Source organism: Dipodomys ordii, unplaced genomic scaffold (genome assembly GCF_000151885.1).
Source record: "Dipodomys ordii isolate 6190 unplaced genomic scaffold, Dord_2.0 Scaffold1, whole genome shotgun sequence".
In the NCBI taxonomy this organism is placed as follows: domain Eukaryota; kingdom Metazoa; phylum Chordata; class Mammalia; order Rodentia; family Heteromyidae; genus Dipodomys; species Dipodomys ordii.
In genome coordinates, this window is record NW_012267217.1 from 61181153 (window position 1) to 61198920 (window position 17768).

General features: G+C 47.0%; 1 protein-coding gene across 1 annotated transcript in view; it reads right to left on the reverse strand.

Annotated features, from left to right (window-relative positions):
- The window catches only part of Dner (delta/notch-like EGF repeat containing), a 160983-nt gene extending 143539 nt beyond the window's left edge, over window positions 1–17444 (reverse strand). The window contains exons 1-3 of the mRNA XM_013020452.1: window positions 17103–17444; window positions 13347–13441; window positions 10317–10483 (exon numbers count right to left, since the gene is read on the reverse strand). Of these exons, the coding sequence (XP_012875906.1) occupies window positions 10317–10483; window positions 13347–13441; window positions 17103–17444 (604 nt within the window). The remainder of the gene's footprint in view (window positions 1–10316; window positions 10484–13346; window positions 13442–17102) is intronic.
- Between the last annotated feature and the right edge of the window lie 324 nt (window positions 17445–17768).

A 17768-nucleotide genomic window follows, 5' to 3' on the forward strand; every position in this document is an offset into this window, starting at 1 on the left:
ACAAAAGACTGGGAGCAGAGGCAAGACACTCAGCAGCTGCACTGGGCTGGCCCAGCTGTGAGGGGCAGGAGCAGGCAGCAGGCAGGGGCGTGGGAGCAGGAGAGCCCAGTGAGGGGACTGTGCGGCAGCCCGGCAGCCTTGCTAGCAGAGCGGAAGGGCAGATCTGGGACTTGTTTCAGTCTGACTTGCTGACCTGTGGATATGAAAAGGGAAAGAGCAGCCAAGCCCAGCCCTGGGAACCGAAGGATGGAAGGAACGAACACTCGGGAATCAAGACCGCCTCTGCAGGTCTGCTGCTAGGTCTCAGACCCTGAAAAGCTCCCTCCGGATGGGCCTTTCCCTCTCAACCCCTCACACCTTCCCATCCACTCTCTCTCCTCTTCCTCCTCTTTGCTTGCCCCCATCCAACCCTGGCACGCCCCACACAGCTGCACATCAGCCCAGGCCCGCGCCTTCTGTCCCACGCCCTCTCTTCTGATGCACCTTTGCCTATGCAGGGCGCTGGCTCAAACCTCCAAGCAGAAGCCTTTGAGATTGTTTCCAGCCCTGCCTCCCTCCTCCACTGGGATCTGCACTTCCAGATGTCAACTCTACATCCCAGGTGAATACAACAGCAATTCTCTAAGTCGATCCCGTTGTGTGTCTCACACCACCGCGGCCTCTCTCTCCCACCCCGGTGCTCACAGTTGTTTTCACTCAGGCCCAGTTTTCATCCAAGGCCAAGTTCAAGACATTCCTCAAGTTTAACACCTTCACTTTCCCATAGGTAATTGATTACTCTTCCCTTCTGAGGGCTCCTAGCCCTGAAACCGACTATACAATTCACCTGATATTTAATAGGAAAGCCTTTATCTTCCCAGTCTTCTTTTTTGTACAGCATCATCTCAGTCACCATGTAACCTAGGTAACACTCAGCTGTTAAGTGAATATTTACCATTGTGCCTTACTTTAGTCATAAGACTCTTGTGGGATCTGTTTGCAGTCAAGTTCTTAGTAGTCCAGAAACCAGGTAATGAACAGGACAGAGAGAACTAAAGAAAATAAACAACGGAGAGCCTGCACTGGCACAGGCTAAAGAGATAAAAGGACAAGGAAAGAAGAGAAAGTAGGGAGAGAATTGGTGCCAAGCATGGGCAGACAGAGAGGAGAAGGCCAGGAGGCCAGGATGTCTTCTCAGTACGATGCATCTTCACAATTCCACCAAGCACTTCTGGCAACCAACTGTAATCCTAGCTACTCGGGAGGCTGAGATCTGAGGATCCCCAGTTCAGAGCCAACCTGGACAGGAAAACCCATGAGATTCTTATCTCCAATTAACCACCAAAAAGCAGGAAATTGAGCTATGGCTCAGATGGTAGAGTACTAGGCTTGAGTTTTTTTTTAAAAAATGCCAGGTGCCCGTAGCTCATGCCTGAGATCTAAGGATTGTGGTTCAAAGCCAGCCCAGGAAGGAAAGTCGCTGAGACTCTTATCTCCAATTAAACACCAGAAAACTGGAAGTGGCTCAAGTGGTAGAGCACTCACCTTGAGCTGAACTGCTGAGGACAGTGTCCCAGGCCCAGAGTTCAAGCCCCACGACCAAAAAAAAAAATCAGGTAAAGTGCCCAGGCTTTGAGTTCAAGCACCAGTACAAGCATGTTAAGAAAAGACAGAGACATCAAAGAAAGAGAGGGGGGAAGGAGAGAGAGGAGATAGAGAGAGAGAGAGAGACAGAGAGAGATGAGCTAGGGTTTAAAGTGTTTCAATTCATCTCATTCGGGAGCTACTAGACTGTGCTCCTTTGAATGTGACTCTGTAACCAAGACTAGCCTTGGGTCAGAACAGTAGTGGGCATCCTGCCTGCCCACAGCTTCAACTCCCAAGCCAGAGACTGGCACAAGCTGATGCTCCACACCTGACACTAAGCAGCTCGACCTCCCTCCCGATGGTCAGCGGGGTGCGGGGGATGGGTAGATGCTGTGGGCTTGTGTTTCTTCAGGATAACTCGCTGATGGTCAGTGGGGTGCGGGTGATGGGTAGATGCTGTGGGCTTGTGTTTCTTCAGGATAACTCGCTGATGGTCAGCGGGGTGCGGGTGATGGGTAGATGCTGTGGGCTTGTGTTTCTTCAGGATAACTCACTGATGGTCAGCGGGGTGCGGGTGATGGGTAGATGCTGTGGGCGTGTATTTCATCAGGACAATGATCCAGGGGCTGTCATTAGCCATGTGGTTACTGGTTAGCATATTCAGTTAAGAGAATTTCTAGAGGCTGCGCCCACTCCTCAGCCCCCCTCCAGGAGACGTTTGGAGCCCTGGACATGTCGGGATTAAGGAGATACGAGGTGGCACTTGAGATAGAGGAGAAGATCAACTGGGGCTGCTTCTACTTTTTCCCCTGGCTGCAGAGCTCAATGCACCCGCGACAACAGAGCAGGAACCTCTTTGGGGCCTGCTGAGCTGTCTGTCGAGTGGTCTGGGGCCTGCTCCCTAGCATTAGGCCGTGGCCTCCTCTTCCACACCCCTACGCCCCCACCACTGCCCAGCCAGCCGGTGCATTAAAGATCTAAAGCAAAGCCTACCCACTGCACTGCCTTCCTGACTGTGGCCTCCATTCGAATTGGGAACCCCCTCCCCGTATCCGCTGTTCCCTTACCCACTTGGCTTCTCTTCCTTTTAGTCAAGGTCCCAATTAAGACTGAGGGTTCCTCATCAATGTCAGCCTTCTTGTTACTGTCAGTGACACATCCTCTAAAAAAAATCCATCACTGGCAGTAGACTAGATGGTAAGAACTAAGTAATCTTGGCCTGATCGACCTCTCCACCTTCTCCCCATACTGGCATGTTTGTTCCCACAATCCCAGCTATCTGTTACCATCTTTCTCCTGGCCAGAACTTTGCCCAGTGTTTGAAGAATCTTCTCGTCCTAGGAGTGGATCTAAAACATTTTAAGCCAGGGTGGTAGAGCCTCGTCAGTGAGAGGAGGAGACTCCTAAAAGCTGGGCCCAGTAGCCTGCCTCAGGAGAAGGATGAAGGTAGGAGATGTTTCCTATAGTTAATATCCCCACCTGATTCCAGTTTTAGAGACAGAAGCATCAGCCTGCTTAGCAGTCCTTGCGACTTCCCTATGAAAGTCCAATCATCATTATCCCTTGCTATCCCGTTTTTTTCTCACCACCCAACCAGTCTGAGACCCAATAACTCCTAACATGGTGAGAGACTAGAACTGCCTTATTGGCCTGCTTTCAGTTATAAACCAAAGCCAGCACCTGAGAAGGCACTGGAGAATTGAGTGACAGAAATAATTTATTCCTGGCTAACGCCAAAACTGGCTTTCACTTTAAGCTGCACCTGCTACTTGTGACTGGAAAAGAAGACCAGGTCCAGTCTTTGGCGAAATCGGCACACACCTAGGACAGTTTGTTTTTTGCCTTCCAAAATTGTTATTCTCAACTGACAAGTCCAGGAAAGATCACTAAAGTCAATTGTGATCAACCAGCTGACAAAGAGCTATGACAAGATGATGGAACATGGGAAATTTCCTTGGGATTTCTTTGAAAACACTCAAGCAGAAGTTCAAACATGCAGTGGGAGAAGGAACTCTTAAGACCTCTGGGTACCAAAGATTCAACGTGAGTGGCCTTTGATTGTGATCACTTTCAAGAAAGCACCCAAGGAGATCGAACCAATGGCCTTGCACATACTAGGCAACTGTTTTTGAATTTTAAATAAATGGCATCACACACACACACACACACACACACACACACACACACACACAAAGAAGAATTTCTACTCATCTGCCTTGCAAAGAGAATTTTTGTAGGCCAAACTCACAATTATAAAACAGGATGTCCATAAGAGCACTGCTTGTTAAGGATGCATGTGAAAACCAAAAATGCCATGGCATTCAAAACCCAAATGTCAGAGGGAGCATTACTCATGAGAGAGCAAGAGTCTTGGTAGAAATTCAGTCCAACATGTTTATGTTCCTTACTGGATCTGGACGGTTTTCTGCTGCTGACATGCCCTACTCCAGCCCCTGCACTCACTACTCTGAGTTTTATATCCAAGAAAAACAGGTACAACCACCATGATTTTGTAAAAGCTAAAGAAATATTAAATGTCCCTTTCTATAGGCTCCCTGATCTTTCCAAATGTTTATCTCCTCTGTCCCGTTCTTATAGAGTCCTTCTCACTGCATAAATGGACTTCTATGCTTCCATCAGAAAGAACAGCATTGCTCTATTCGCAAGGAAATGGAAAGTCTTGGAAAAAATTATATTAAGCAAAGTAAGCCACACCCAAAGAAACAAAGGTTGCAGTTTGCCTCCTTTTGTAATAATTAGAATGTGCTTATAAATTTACAAGTAAACTCAACAGATAGTAAAAGACTAATAATTACACTTGGAAATGATTAATTAAACAAGTGCCCTAAACATTTACACAGTGAGAACAAAGGAGGATATTCTTAGGAGAGGATCACAATGGCCCAATAGCTCTGTGCATATGATCATATAAAATAATGCTTATTGAAATGAACTCCAAGAAGTGGAAACAAGAAGTTTTTTATTGTACTGATTTCAGTTCTTCTTTTTCATTTTCCTTTGGTTTATTTCCTTTTGTCACTGTTTTATATTTCTGCACCCTTGTCTTGTATGTAAATTTATCTGATTTGGGGAGGTGGGGAGGAAGCACAGAAACGGTGGGACCAAGGGTGAACCAATTCAGCAGTGATAGTCAGTAGGCACTATGTTGGAAATGAACTTTACAACTTGGGGGGAGGGAGTAGGAAGGTGAAAAACTGGAGAAAACAAGGGAAGAGGTGACACTGTCCAAAAGGAAATGTACTCCTTACCTGACTTACATAATTGTAACCCCTCTGTATATCACCTTTAAGTCAGAAGGGGCTGCAAGAGGCAGGGGAGAAGGACATTGGTGAAGATCACTGCCCAAGAACCTTCACACCAACACCATTGTCCTGACACATGAACTCAGACTAAATTTACTCTATCACTGAGTTTCCCTACACTTCTTGATTCGAGTCCTGAAATTTACATGAATTTAGCAGGTAAAAGAATCTCCTACATTGTTACCGAGGCTGTGGTAGACCAGAAATCCACCCAGCTGCAGTCGGCTACACAGGATTGCTTTAGTAAGAAAAACATTTCATTCATTCTTCTTTGACCACCTGGCCCATCACCATGGCGAGGCCTGGGAACCTCAGCTGGCCAGCTATGGCCACAGGGAATGCTTTCATTGACAGAGCTTATTCCAATAAGTAAATGATGTGGACAAGAGACAACATTTAGGAAGACAGCCAAACATGAAATTCTGGCCAATTCATTTATTTTGAAACCTAAGGCTCAATAATACAAAGAAAAATTTTAATCAAGGGTGATGGTACATGTCTGCAATCCCAGCTACTCAGGAGGCAGTGGTATGCGAATCTCAAATTCAAAACCAGCCCAGGCAAAACGAGTGAGACTCTATCTCAGAAACAAAAAGAGCCGGAGGCATGGCTCAAAGTGATAAAGAGCTTGCCCAGCTAGCATGCTTGCGGCCTTGGGTTCATCTCCAGGAGACACAAACATTAATAACAATAATAATAATAAAATGTTTAAATCCTGATTGTTGCTAATAATACTGAAATGTAGTTTCAATTTAAGAACAACTTAAAATTTATGGAAATGCCCTAAGTAACCAGATAGGTTCAATAAGAATTAGATCTAAATTACACATTCTAAGGCAGCCCTACAATTCCTCTGTTTTTTTGTTCTTTTCTAACTAGTGCTTTTTACTTGACCGTGTCCACATTTGGGGATTCCTCCCCTGCCTCTATTGTAAGACCTTATTCTACTGTGGATCTAAAATGGCCGTGAAAAGGTAAAATATTTGCATTTTCATTCTTAAATCTTACACGTTCACAAAAAGAAAATGTTAATGATTCTACAGGTGCCGACCTTTCCAAACTTTTTCAGCTCATTTACCCCTGAGCCCCAGACTGAGATATCTTAAAAGACAAAATGTAGACTTCCCAAAAGAATGATGAAAAGTTTCTTCTTTGTTTTTTTCCTGTATTTGAATCTCTAAAAATACTTTTAATGTAATGAAATGTCACAGAGGTAGGTTATAGAAATCTACAAGGAATTCTTACAGCTGGGGATTTTCTTTATATGGCATTTAAATGAGCAAATAACTTATGCATGAACCAGATTTCCTCAGTTAGGTGACTACCCGTGTGTTCATTGTGGTTACAAAGAGCTAGGATATAGTCCCTTGTCTCTAGAAACTTCATTCCAATTAAAGTAAAAAAAACAAAAAAACAAATTGTGAGTGACACTGGCTGGGAATGTGGCTGCCAGGAGGAAAGGAAGCCAAACAACTGGCAAAGCAGAGATAGCACAAAAGTATCAAAAAAGGGAAAAGAGGGTAAAAATGGGAGAAAAGTCTGTCAGAGAGAGAAGTAGAGGACTTGCAGGGCTGGAATGAACAGCAGCCCAACCGCAAGATTTTGGGGCAGGAAAGATGCAGAGTCCCAAGCTTAGCTGGCTGGCCACAGCACCAAAAGAGCAGGGTCATCCACAGGGGCATGGCGGCTCCTCCCTGTAATCCTTGCTACTCAGGAGGCTGAGATCTGAGGACTGAGGTTCCAAGGAGCCTGGGCAGGAAAGTCCATGAGACTCTTATCTCAAAGTAACCACCAGAAAACCAGAAGTGGAGCTGGCTCAAGTGGTAGAACAACAGCCTTCAGCAAGAAAAACAAAAACAAAAAACAAAAAAACCACCTAAAGATAGTACCTGGGCCCTGAGTTCAAGCCCTCCATGTCTGAGTGGCCCTTCCCATATTGTAAGTCATGGGACTCCTCCTTTCTGACATGCCCGGCTAGCCTGACACCTCCCTCCTCTACCCCATCCTGCCACCCTGAGTGTCTCACAAGAAGCTGGACTTGGGCTGTTACACACGGCATCCATGGCCAAGAAGCAATCAGAAGAGGTAAAATCCAGCCAGTAACAGACAAGGACGTGGGCAGGCAGGAGTGCCCACCTGCCTCTGGTTCCATATAACTGCTGAGCAAGCACCAAAAAGGACTGACATGCCAGTAATCCCAACTAGGAGAGATTTGAGAGGATCATCAAGCCTGACCTGAGCCACTGCAACAAATAAGTCAGCTATGGTGGTGCACTTCTGTTATACCAACTAGATTGGAGGCTGTGGTAGGAGGATCGTTCTCTAAGGCCACCTCCAGGCAACTGAAAAGTAAACTAACGCTAGTTTAAAGGGCTAAGGGTATGGCAGACTATGCTCTAGACAACAATCACTTGTTTATCCTGACCAGTGATGAGAGCAATATTAATTTCTCTGGACTCTCCCCAAAATGATCAAGCTGGCTACACTCTGACTTTGTTTAATAATGAAATGCATCTCATATATATATTTTTCTAATTTGGAGAGCAGAGGGGAAACAACAAAATGCTGAAATAAGGATACATTTTGACCCACTGGGCTGGGAGGGTGGCTCAGTGGTAGAGCGCTTGCCTTGCATGCCTGAGGCCCTGGGTTCAATTCCTCAGCACCACATAAGCAAAAAGAAAAAAGCCAGAAGTGGCGCTGTGGCTCAAGTGGTAGAGAGCTAGCCTTGAGCTGAAGAGCTGAAGGACAGCACCCAGGCCCAGAGTTCAGGCCCCACGACCGGACCAAAAAAACATTTTGACCCACTGTAACAATGAGATGTACAAGACACTGTGCTGAAAATGAACTTTACAACTTGGGGGAGGGGTTGGGGAGGGAAGGGATGGTAGGAGAAAAACAAAGGAGGAGGTAACAATGCTCAATAGGAAATGTACTCATTACCTTACTCATGCAACTGTACCCCATCTGTACAGTATCTTCACAATAATATATACAAAAAGAAAATAATGAAATGCATCTCTCTCTCCCCTTGCCTACAGTTCTTTGTCTATATAAATCTTAACTCATGCCTAGCCTGTAGCAGCCTAGACTACATGACCCAACACACACAGACATACACACACACACACACACACACACACACAAAGAATGATATAATATATACGTAATTACAATAGAAAAATAATTGGTTGTAGGCAGAAGAGTCAAAGGAATGAATAGAAATAGGCAAATAGAAAAACCTAGACCAGTATTTAAAAAAAGAAGAATGAGCTGAATCAAAATGTAAATAATTTCAGACAAAAGGGATAAAATGCCAATGAAGCAACAACAAATAGAAAGCGTAAGAGCCAGGCACCAGGGGTTCAAGCTGTGATACAAGCTAATCAAGAGGTTAAGACTTGAAAGATACCTGTTTGAAAACAGCCCAAGCAGATATGTCTATGAGACACCCCCCCCCGTCTCCAAAATAATCACTTAAAAAGCTGGGCTGGAAGTATGGCTCAAGTGGCAGAGTGCTAGCTAAACAGGCAAGACAAGCAAGTATGAGGTCTAAGTTCAAGCCTCAGGACCAGCAATAATAATAATTAGATAGATGACAGATGATAGATAGATAGACAGACAGACAGATAGATAGATAGATACCTTAGAGAGGAGTGTGAAGAGGCATCGGGTGCACTGAGTGAGGAGGTGTGTGGAAAGCAGAGGTGCCCTGTCCATACGTTTTCCTGTTGAAAGGAGAACTAACCACTAGAACATCCCCAGTGTTCTCATTGGGTGTTCGTAAGAACTTACAAAAGTTAAGGGAGACTTGAAAACCTATGCAGAATGGAATATCTGGCCAGCCTTTTCTCTTATGACAGAAGAGGTTTAAATGAGGTCTTGAAGATGTCAGAGCACAGAGAAGATGGCAAGGGAAGGTCAGGTGGGTGGATGGGCAGCAGGCCGGAGAGAGGGGTCTACCTTAGGAGAGGAGGTGAGCAGGGAGGCCTCCCGCAGAAGGGGCCCTGTGGGGCTTTCACCAGGGAGTGGCAAAAATATATTCCTCCAACAGCTTCCTTCCAGAGGGGCCGCTCCCCAGAGGACTGGTCCTCACCCATGAAAGCACTCATTGCATCAAGGTCTGCAGGCAAGTGCAAACTAAACTATTTCCCCTGCCGAAGATCAGCAAGCCACTGTGTGCTGCACAGGACGACGGCCAGAGCCATGAACCTGACTCTGGAAATATAAACTGCAGGGCAAAGGAATCACTCCAGGAGCTAATGAGCACCTCTGCTGCGCCCCACCGAGCAGACAGCACTAAACAGTGGTACTGAGCTGTTTACCCCCCAAACACTGCATCAAGAAAATTACATATGTGGAAGAGACATGCATACGTAGGGAAACAGAAGTGATCATTAAGGGGAGAGGAGCGTAACAGTGGTCCAAATGGGTTTTGACGCAGGAGGGAAGGGTGACGGAAGAGTTAACACATCTCGTAAGACCTGTATCATACCTTTCTTTCATTGAAACAATGTAAATATTAATAAAGGAAGGGGGTCAGGGGCAAGGACAGTAAGGGCCTTGTATTCTGAAAGCCATTTCTACCCCAGGGTACCAGCTAGATATGTAGAAGTTGACAGAAGGCAAGACTGAGGGACAAGTTCAATAAAGAATGATGTTAGAAATCACACACACACACACAGAGAGAGAAATGGAGGAACAAAGGGTGAACAAATGCAATAGTGGCACCAAGCATGGTGGCTCACCTCTGTAATCCTAGCTACTCAGGAGGTTGAGATCTGAAGATCTTGTTTCAAAGCCAGCTTGGGCAGGAAAGTTCATGAAAGTCTTATTTCCAATTAACCACTCCAAAATCAGAAATGGCGCTGTGGCTTGAAGTGGTAGAGTGAAAAAGCTCAGAGATAGTGCCCAGGCCCTGAGTTCAAGCCCCATGACTAAGAAAAATAAAATAAAATAAAAATGCAATAGTGATACTTACTAGACACTATGTTAAAAATGAACTATACAACTTGTGGGTGGGGACCAGAGAGAAGAGGTGACCTTAGCCAAAAAGAAATATACTCATTACCTGACCTATGTAATGGTTACACCTCTGTACACCACTTTTATAATAATAAACATATTTAATATTTTTTCTTAAAAAGCTACGCGCAGGAGAGCAGTAGCTATGACGCAGAGGCTCAGAGTTCTAATCCCTCTGTTACTTCCCAGTAGGTGGCTTGGAATGTACTCTCTGCATTGCTGGTCAGTTGGGAGCCACAGTGGAAATATTTTGTTAAAAGCCAATTTTGACTGCCAGTAAAACCATGCAGTGTGACTGTCTAGAATTCCTACTCTATGAGCAAAATTCCCTCATGACTGTGTCGAGACCCCAGGCCGAGTTTGGGCTGAATCTGATGTGGTGTTGAGGGATGGGTAACTCACCGATGAAGTGGTTGTGCCCCAAGGCCAGCATCTCCTCCAACAGCACCAAGCCTCCAGGGGCCTGCAGGGGGGTCACGCTTCGCCCATCTATGAGGGAGCACTGCCGGAAGCCTGAGGCCGTGACCTTCCACAGCAAAATCAGCGAGGCCGTGGCGTCCTGCCGGATTCTGCACACAGAAGTCATAAGGCAGAAGTCCTTCTCAGAAAACCACAGCCAACTCATCCATCCAAAGCAAGCACAAAGACAACCTGTACAAAGCATGCAGAGGGCTTGCACGGTCCAATTCTCCCAGAGCCTCACAAGATAGGTAACAAGGCCTGTTGAAATGTATTATATTTAGGTCCAAAAGTCCAGCTGGGCCACCTGTGCTACCTCACACCCTCCCTGCCCCTGGCCTCCCCTGGCTTCTGGTAGTTTGCAAGAATAAAATCCAGACAACAGGAGACCATCCCAGGTCTCAGCCAGGCAGTGGTGGTGCACACCTTTAACCCTAGCAACACAGGAGGCTGAGATATGAGGCTGGAAGTTCAAAGCCAGCCTAGACAGGAAAGTCTGTGAGACTCTTCTCTCCAATTAACCACCAAAAAGCCAGAAGTGAGGCTATGGCTCATGTGATAGAGCATCAGAAAAGCTAAAGGACAGCACCCAGACCCTTTCTGTCTCTCTGTCTGTCTCTCTGTCTGTCTCTGTCTCCCTGTCTCTCTATCTCTCTCTGTCTCTGTCTCTCTCTCTCTCTGTCTCTCTCTGTCTCTCTCTGTCACACACACACACACACACACACACACACACACACACACACACAGAGGCTAATCATCCCATCAGGCTCTCTGTCAGCTTCAAGTCCCAGCCCCAGTGCTGCAGACACAAGGGGCTCTGTCTTTTCTCAGCCTGTTGCTTTCCAAGCTCCCAGGCTTGGCTTTGCATCTTCCTTTCCACCCTGGACAGCTGGGGTTCTGCCTCAGCCGTTCCCCCAGCTTGCAGCTGAGACTGTAATAAAGGCTTGAGGAATGCCTGCATTGATGAACAAATGAAAGTGTGGGGGCTAGTAACCCCTCCCTGTGATTTGGGGCACCCACAAATCCCTCAGCATTGCCATCTGACCCAGAATACATCAAATCCCACGATTTCTGTCCTGTTCCACTGCCCAGACAGTGGAGGGAGTCTGGGGCTGTGAAGGCTGGGTTCATTGGGAGTCAAATTGCTGAGGAGACACCCAGGCCTCTCCAGAAAGGCTATGTGGGTAAACATAATGTGATTTAGAGGGGAAAGGATAAAGCATGGTTCCCAAAAAGCCAGCTGGTCACTAGCTAGTTAGACTAGTGTTCATCCACACTTCCCTAGAACCAGCAGGACTCCGCCTGCCTTGGGAGCATTGAACTCTTAGGACTGGGGGCCCCCTACTGGTGGAGCAGGGCGCCTCCTCTGTCTTCTTGTAGGAATATTTGCCTTTCCTGCGTCTCTCCTGCCAGGAGAGGGGGACAGGGCCAATGTCGTAAAGTCTCCCTTACAGACATTTTCATAGTCTACTGGTTGCAAAGCAGGGTGAAAAAAATGGCTCATATTCACGGAAGAGGCTTCTGGTGCCCGCTGGTCCTTTCAAAGAAAGCCACGCAGCCAGGCACAGGTGGCTCACACCTGTAATCCTAGCTACTCAGGTGAGCTGAGGATTGTGGTTCAAGGCCAGCCCAAGCAGAAAAGTCTGTGAAATTCTTATCTCCAATAAATTACCACACAAAAGAGTAAAAAAGAGAGAGAGAGAGAGTCACAAGTTGATCTGTGGCTCAAATGATAGAGCCCTAGCCTTGGGCAAAAGAAGCTCAGGGATAGTGCCCAGGCCCCGAGTTCAAGAGCCAGGGCCAAGGGGGAAAAAAGGAAGCCATGCATCCAACTGGTTAGTGGGGGCCACATGTACCCAATCCTCTAAAATCCCCCAAGCCTGGGTAGCAAAGGTCCCAAGGTTGTGTTCGCAGCGATGGAGGAGGAATGGCAGTGGGGAGGCCAAGCCTTGGCACTGCGGTGTGGGCTCCAGGCTCACTCCCCAGGGGTGAGGCTGGACCCCTGCCCACCTCCTTGAGTCCACAGAAGTACCAAGTGCACAGCAGGGGCCACTCAGCCACGCCCACTCCCTCTGCCTCTTCTCCCCTCCCTCCCCAGAGGGTGGGGGGCAGTCTGCTACCTGAAAGAGCTTACATTTACAACTAAGCAAAACACTCTTAGCTGCTTGCTTTGAAAGTGAACACTGTAATAAGTAGGTTTTAAAATTGGGGGTCATTCTCATGCAAATGAATGGACCCACTGGTCCACTAAACTCTAAGAGGCCAAGAATTTGGGAAGCACTCAGAGGCTCACACTGTAATCCCAGATACTTAGGAGGCTGAGAGCTGAGGATCAGTAATCGAAGGCAGCCCTGGCAGAAAAGCCCATAAGACTCTTAACTCCAATTAACTAGCAAAAAGCCATAAGCAGAGGTATGGTTCAAGTGGTAGAGTACCAGCCTTGAGGGAAAATGCTAAGGGACGGTGCTCAGGCCCTGAGTTCAAGCCCAAGACTGGCACGTGTGCGCACATGCACATGCGCACGTGCACACTCACACACACACACACACACACACACACACACAATATGGACAAGAGGCCATACACTCCTGATCTTATCTAAGGCCTCTGTCTCTCCTCACATTGGACCCGTCCACTTTCAGTTTCCCACTGTGCAACTGCATCCTGGAAGGATCCAGGTTTTTCCAAAGTGCTCCCTGACTCCGCAGTCCTCCAGCTCTCCAGTGGCACTGGCCAATTCTACACATAACATCTGGTTGTGAATCCCCCTGGACTGGCCAGAACAGACACACAGCAGGCCCCACCTAACACCAACCTTTGCTGAAGAAAGGGTCTCACTATGTTGCCCAGGTTGGCTTCAAAACCCAAAGCTTCCTGCCTCCACTACCCCAGGCACTGCTGGGATTACAGGCGTGCACCACCACACCCAGTAACACACCAATTTTAACAGGTCTTCACTGGGACATTTCTTACTTTACTGAGGTGTTCTGTGGGACTTCAAAAGATACCAGGCGGCCGCCAGCAGAGCTGTTAGAACTGGCATTTCCACAGGCAACATCTGGAATCACCTAGAAAAAAAAAAAAGAAAAAGAAGGCCCATTGTTGGGTGCTCACAGTATAATGCATGACACAGTTCCATGCCATGGGCCCTGCGCACGTGGTGGCGTTCAGCAGCGATGCTCTAGTCTGGCTAGAGAGAACTCTTGAGAGCCTGAGGGAAACTCAGTTTTATGAAATTCAGCTTATTTTTTCTTGAGAGCGATCTGCCAATCCCTAGAATTTGGGCAAGTGATAACAGGCTATTTTGGAAGGGAAAGTGGGATCTCACACATGGCATCTTTCACCTGACCTTAGTCTGCTGCTGGCTGAGCTCTGCGCCCAGCTAAGGTCGGAGGCAAGCTTTACCACCTCCACAGACCCGCCCATGGGGCAGGCCTCCACCCTGCCCACAAGGCAAGGGGCATTTGGTGAGGAAGAGGCGGCTGTGCGCCGAAGGTCCTGGCGGCCCAGCTTGCAGAAGCCACAGTACAGGGAGCTGCCCCGCTGTGCCCCTGCAGGCCATACCTACATGCTTCAACTGCACTGGCGGGTACTGGAAAGGAGTTCTCAGCCAAAGCTGAGATGGGCAGACAGCACACTGCAGGTATCCAGGGCTTGTGACCCATTTACCCCCCTGCCATGAAGGCTGTCCTCACCCACAACTGTGAAAATGAAGCAGAATGAAGCACACACGTTATTGCACAATTAATGAGGAACAGTACAGAAAGTGTCAGCAATTCCACCCCAGATCCAACACTTAACAATGTTATCTTCTAGGACACTCTACAGTCGTAGACTGTAGATGCGCCACCTTGATAAATGTGCAACAGGTGATTGTTTTAGTCTTTCTGTGTTATGTTGCCAAACCATCGCTATGAAAGGGAGAAACCAAAATACATTCCCATGTTCTCTGCTGGCACTTTAGCCTGCTTCTCGTATAGCCGAAGGAGTAAGAGCATGACAGGAAGATGTGACATTTCTCTCTCACATTTTCCAACTGCAGGCTGGCTTGATTTCACTAAATAGATTGACACTGCTGGGTAGAAAAGATTTTCTGTAAAGGACACTTCCTTGAGACACTTAGAATGCTTACATTCAAGAAGTGAGTCATGAAGCAAAGAGGTAATCAAAGCAGAACTTCAAGGCATTTCTTAAAAGTCTAAAATCAGACTAAGTTTCACCCATTTCTAGGTAAGCTAGAAACATTGCCCATAGCCTGAAGCTGTCCTTCATAGATTATGTTGGCACTCAGAAATGGGTCAACTGGTTAATAGCCAAGAAAATGAGGACTGCCTACTTCTTGTACAACAAATCAAGGAAATTTTAGGACATTCCTTGCACAAATACCTCTGTGTGTGTGTGTGTGTGTGTGTGTGTGTGTGTGTGTGTGTGTGTAAGCCATGTGCTTGTAAGACTTTGCCATGACAGGTTTACATAGAGGTTGGGTAAATGAAGTCTGCTTGACAGAATGGAATTATACTCTACCAAGTTCAGCACAACATCCCTGTCCTCCATGTGAGTTGTTTCCCACTCTTCTAGCTTATAGAATCATATTTTATATCAAGTGTTAGAGGTCTTCTTAAAATCCCTCAGAATGAGACTGCTGAACAGCTTGATGACACATTGTCAATCCTGGTGGGAGAAATCTCAGCAAAGACAATTTGCTATTACATAATAAATATAATGTGGAAATAAAGATTATAAAAATGTGTAATTGATAGGGGCAGGATCTGGTGGCTGGACTACAATTCCAGCTATCTGGAAAGACCTCCACATCCAGAAAATAAACTAGATGTGGCGGTGCATGCCTGTGATTCCAGCTACTTGGAAGACATAAGAAAGAGGATTGCAGTCTAGACTGCCCCCAGGGGGGCAGGAAATAAAACAAGACCCAGTTGAGTCATGCCTTGTCTGAGGATGGTAGGAACGAAGGGGCAGGTGGGAGACTGAAGGGGAGAGGAAAGGAGGGCAGATACATTAGTAACACTCAAAGGACACATGTGAACATGGAACTAAGAAAGTTGAGGAGATGGATGGGGATGGGACAGAGAGGGTGAGACGGTGGAAAGGGTAGCATGATCAGGATGCATAAATGGACATGTTTAGATTAAAACCCCTTTGTACAACTCTCTGAAGGTAATGAAGATAGAGAAGGAGGAGGATCCTATCCAAAAACTAACCAAAGCAAAAAGGGACGGGGTGTGGCTCAAGTAGAATTCCTGCCAGGCAAACATCAAGCCCAGAGCTCAAATCCCAGTACTACCAAGAGGGAAAAACTCAGGATACCATCCTTTCTAAATTCCATGCAAGTACTGAAAGATGAAAAAAAATAAGAAAAAAAATGAAGCCTAAACAATAACAACATAACACAAACAGCTGGTCATAATTCTCGCTATGACTTGAATGAATGCACGTGTCCTTCAATCCTTCTGTGGAAGAGCTGGGCTGGAGCGCCTCCAGCCTGTGCAAGGCCCCACCTGTAGGCCCTGGCCCTGGAAAAAATTAAATCCACAACTCTTATGTCAAATTTCTGGTCTTAATGTGATGGTATTGGGTGACAGCACCTTGAGAAGACTTGAGCAGAGATTCCTGTCCTCACCAAGGGCACAGCCAGAAGGGGCCATCTGTGGAGAGGTGAGCCCGCGCTGGGAGCCAGTGGCTCACACCTGTAATACCACTGCCCAGGAGGCTGAGATTTCAGGACTGAGGTTCAGTTAAAACTGGGAAGGCAGATCTCCAAGTGCCCACCAAAAAGCCAGAAGTGGAGATGTACCCGCCTTGAGCAAACAGTGAGAGTCTGAGGCCCAAAGTTCAAGCCCCAGCACTTGCATTCAAAAGTGGGTGGGGGAGTTGCTCTCACCAGACACCAGTATCTGCCTTGACACTGGACTTCCCAGTCTCCAGAACTGTGGGGAATAAATAGTAGTTCCTGTGGCATGAACTCAGGGCCTCCTGGGCCTTGTCTCTGAGCCTCTTTGTGCTCAAGGCTAGCGTTGTACCACTTGAGCCACAGCACCACTTCTGGCTTTTTCTGAGTAGTTTATTGGAGGTAACAGTCTCACAGGCTTTCCTGCCTAGGCTGGCTTCAAACCGTGATCCTCAGTTCTCAGCCTCCTGAGTAGCTAGGATTACAAGTATGAGCCACTGGCACCTGGCTTAAATATTTGTTCTTTATAAGGTTTATAGTGTTTTCATTATAGTAGCCCAATCAGACTAAGATCTCCTCCAGGAAGGAAAATGAGATCAGCAATGTGGGTGTCCTGTGATAAGTTCCCAAGACGACCTCATAGAAATACACGTGGAGATCATTCCAGAAAACAATTTCATCTATCCTCTGTTTTTATTGACCCTTTTTATGTTTATCAAACCATTACAGTACACATAGCAAGAAACTTGAGGCATGTGACCTTGTTTCATGGGTAACTTTCAGGACTTCTACTTTTATTGGTCTTATTAGAACCACTGTCATTATTTGGCTATTTCTGGTTCCTTATTTAAAAACCCATGCTGCTCAGCACCCCATAAACAGAAAAGGCTGCAAGTGGAGCTGTGGCTCAAGTGGTAGAGCACTGGACTTGAGCTGAAGAGCACAGGGAGAGTGGCCAGGCCCAGAGTTCAAGCCCCACGACCGACAAAATAAATACATTCATTCATTCATTAAGAAAAGCCCATGCTGCACAAGGCTCTCACCGCCACTCGATCCCATCTCATTTCTACAACTTTCTGCCCCGTTTTGGGCTGCCACGTTGGCAGTGTCACGGTTGCCTGAGAGCGGGGCAGGATGACGTCGGGCTCCTGGGTGGCGGGAACAGGCTGAAGCTGTCTGGGTGACATGGACTCTGTCCATCCAGAGGCTGGGATGCTGGGCAGCGCCTGTCCACAGTGGAGGCCTTCGTAGCCCTCGTCACAAAGGCAGAGGTAGCCATCGCCGCCACCGCCGCCGCCGCCGCCGCTGCTGCTGCTGCTGCTACAGTTGCCATGGAGACAAGGGCTGCTGGCACAGGGATCTGCAACAATCTGAAAGGAGACCATAATGGGTCAGTTTTTCCCTCCTAAGAAAAGTAGAATCATTGCCAGGAAATCAGGTCCCTGGGTCCACTCCCCACTCCAGGGGAGCTCACCAATTTGGGCTTTCCAGATCGCCTCGATCCTAACTCCACTACAAACTTTCAATGGGTTTCTGGAATGCACTATTTAGAAGAATTTTCCAAGACAAAAATAGTTTTTTTAAAAAGAGGCTCACCAGGCATAGTGGCTCACACCTGTAATCCTAGCTACTCAGGAGGCTGAGATCTGAGGATCGCAGTTCAAAGCCAGCCGGGGCAGGAAAGTCTGTGAGACTCTTATCTCCAATAA